The following is a 2,500-nucleotide window of genomic DNA, read 5'->3' as shown; positions in this document are numbered from 1 at the left end:
TTGCATCTATACACATAGTGTACGACACCGTGGAGGCGTTGCATCTATACACATAGTGTACGACACCGTGGAGGCGTTGCATCTATACACATAGTGTACGACACGGTGGAGGCGTTGCATCTATACACATAGTGTACGACACGGTGGAGGCGTTGCATCTATACACATAGTATACGACACGGTGGAGGCGTTGTATCTATACACATAGTGTACGACACGGTGGAGGTGTTGTATCTATACACATAGTGTACGACACGGTGGTTGTGTTGTATCTATACATATAGTGTACGACACAGTTGAAGTGTTGTAGATTAGGTGACATGATCAGGGGGATCTAGAATCTAGATCTAGATAAACTACATTCTAGATCATCTTGGCTTGTTATCAATAGAATACGTGACCTTGATAACTGTATGGATTATTATCAGGATATCTGGACTGCAGTTTGGTGATGACATCATGAGTACTCATGAAACTTCTGTAGGTGAGCAGAAACGCCTCACAGTACAGGACCTGGTCTACACACACACACACACACACACACACACACACACACACACACACACACACACACACACATTACATAAAGGTTCAATGAATGATCATTTTAGTAACTTTCATACTCTAACAAGTAAATATAATTTATATGATCGTAAACACAGTGGGATATGTAAGACAGAAGGAGACTGTCTAGAAGTCAAAGAAGGAGACAGTGTAGGAAACAAAGGAGACAATGTAGGAGACAGAGAAGGAGATGGTCTAGGAGACACAGAATGAGACAGTGTAGGAGACAGAGAAGGAGACAGCGTAGGAGACAGATGGAGACTGTCTAGAAGACAGAGGAGACATTGTAGGATACAGTTTAGAAGACAGAGAAGGAGACAGTGTAACAGACATAGAAGGAGAAAGTGTAGGAGAGATTAAAGGAGATGGTCTAGGAGACAGTGTAACGGAGAAGGAGACAGTGCAGGACACAGAGAGAAAGAAACAGAGAAGGAGCTAGTGTAGGAGACAGAGAAGGAGATGGTCTAGGAGAGTGTAGGAAACAAAGAAGGAGACAGTGTAGGAGACAGAAGGAGACTGTCTAGAAGACAGAGAAGGAGACAGTGGAACAGACAGAAAAGGAGACAGTACAGGAGAGAGAGAAAGAAACAGAAGAGTCAGTGTAGGAAACAGAGAAGGAGACAGTGTAGGAGACAGAGAAGGAGGTGGTCTAGGAGAAAGTATAGGTGACAGAGAATGAGACAGTGTAGGATAGAGAGAAGGAGACAGTCTAGAAGATAGAGAAAGACAACCTAGGAGACAGAGAAGGAGACAGTGTAGGTGAGAGAGAAGGAGAAAGATAAGGAGACAGTGTGGGGAACAGAGAAAGACAGAGAAGGATACAGTGTAGGAGAGAGAGAAAACAAAAGATAAGGAGACAGTGTAAGATACAGAGAAAGAGACAGAGCAAGAGAAAGTCTAGAAGGCAGAGAAGGGGACAGTGTAAGAGACAGAGAAGGAGACAGTCGAAAAGACAGAGAAAGAGACAGTCTAGAAGACAGAGGAGATAGTGTAGAAGACAGAGAAGGAGGCAGTCTAGAAGAAAGAGGAGACAGTCTAGAAGACAGAGAATGAGACAGTGTGGGAGAGAGTCTAGGAGACAGAGAAGAAGACAGTGTACGAGAGAGAAGGAGAACGATAAGGAAGACAGTGTAGGAAACGGAGAAAGAGACAGAGAATGAGACAGTCTAGAAGACAGAGTAGGAGAAAGTCTAGAAGACAGAGGAGACAGTGTAAGAGACAGAGAAGGAGATGGCCTAGAAGACCGTCTAAAAGACTGAGAAGGAGACAGAGAAAGAGACAGTGTAGGAGAGAGAGAAAGAGACAGAGAAGGAGACAGTCTAGAAGACAGAGAAGGAGATAGTCTAGATTATAGAGAAGGAAACAGAGAAAGATACAGATAAGGAGACAGTGTAGGAAACAGAGAAAGAGACAGAAGGAGACAATCTAGAAGACAGAGAATGATACTGTAAGAGACAGAGAAGGAGACAGTGTAAGAGACAGAGAAGGAGAGAGTCTAGAAGACAGATAAGGAAACAGTGTAGGAGACAGTGTAAGAGACGGAGAAGGAGACTGTCTCCTTATCTGTCTTCTAGACTGTCTCCTTATCTGTCCTCTAGACTGTGTAGGACACGGAGAAAGAGACCGGGAAGGAGCCAGTCTAGGAGACAGATAAGGAGACAGTGTAGGAGACAGTGTAAGAGACGGAGAAGGAGACAGTCTAGAAGACAGATAAGGAGACCGTGTAAGAGACAGGGAAGGAGCCAGTCTAGAAGACAGATAAGGAGACAGTGTAGGAGACAGTGTAAGAGACAGACAAGGAGACAGTCTTACCAGAGCTGTCAGTCTCAGTAGCGTAGACCAATAGGATATCTGGAGATGCAGCTTTCACATCCAGCCCCTCCTCCTCCTGGGTCACAGAGCAGGGTCAGAGGTTAAAGGTCAGGTTTCTTTGAGC

At 44.6% G+C, this 2,500-nt stretch overlaps 1 protein-coding gene across 1 annotated transcript in view; it reads right to left on the bottom strand.

Annotated features, from left to right (window-relative positions):
• LOC130111075 (rap guanine nucleotide exchange factor 1-like) overlaps positions 1-2,500 on the bottom strand; it is a 572,235-nt gene that overhangs the window by 297,287 nt on the left and 272,448 nt on the right. Inside the window, exons 12-13 of the mRNA XM_056278100.1 lie at positions 2,377-2,452; positions 434-518 (exon numbers count right to left, since the gene is read on the bottom strand). Of these exons, the coding sequence (XP_056134075.1) occupies positions 434-518; positions 2,377-2,452 (161 nt within the window). The remainder of the gene's footprint in view (positions 1-433; positions 519-2,376; positions 2,453-2,500) is intronic.

The sequence above is a fragment of the Lampris incognitus genome, chromosome 1 (assembly GCF_029633865.1).
Source record: "Lampris incognitus isolate fLamInc1 chromosome 1, fLamInc1.hap2, whole genome shotgun sequence".
Taxonomy (NCBI): domain Eukaryota; kingdom Metazoa; phylum Chordata; class Actinopteri; order Lampriformes; family Lampridae; genus Lampris; species Lampris incognitus.
The sequence above is the reverse complement of the archived record's forward strand: the minus strand, read 5'-3'. Positions and strand labels throughout refer to the sequence as shown.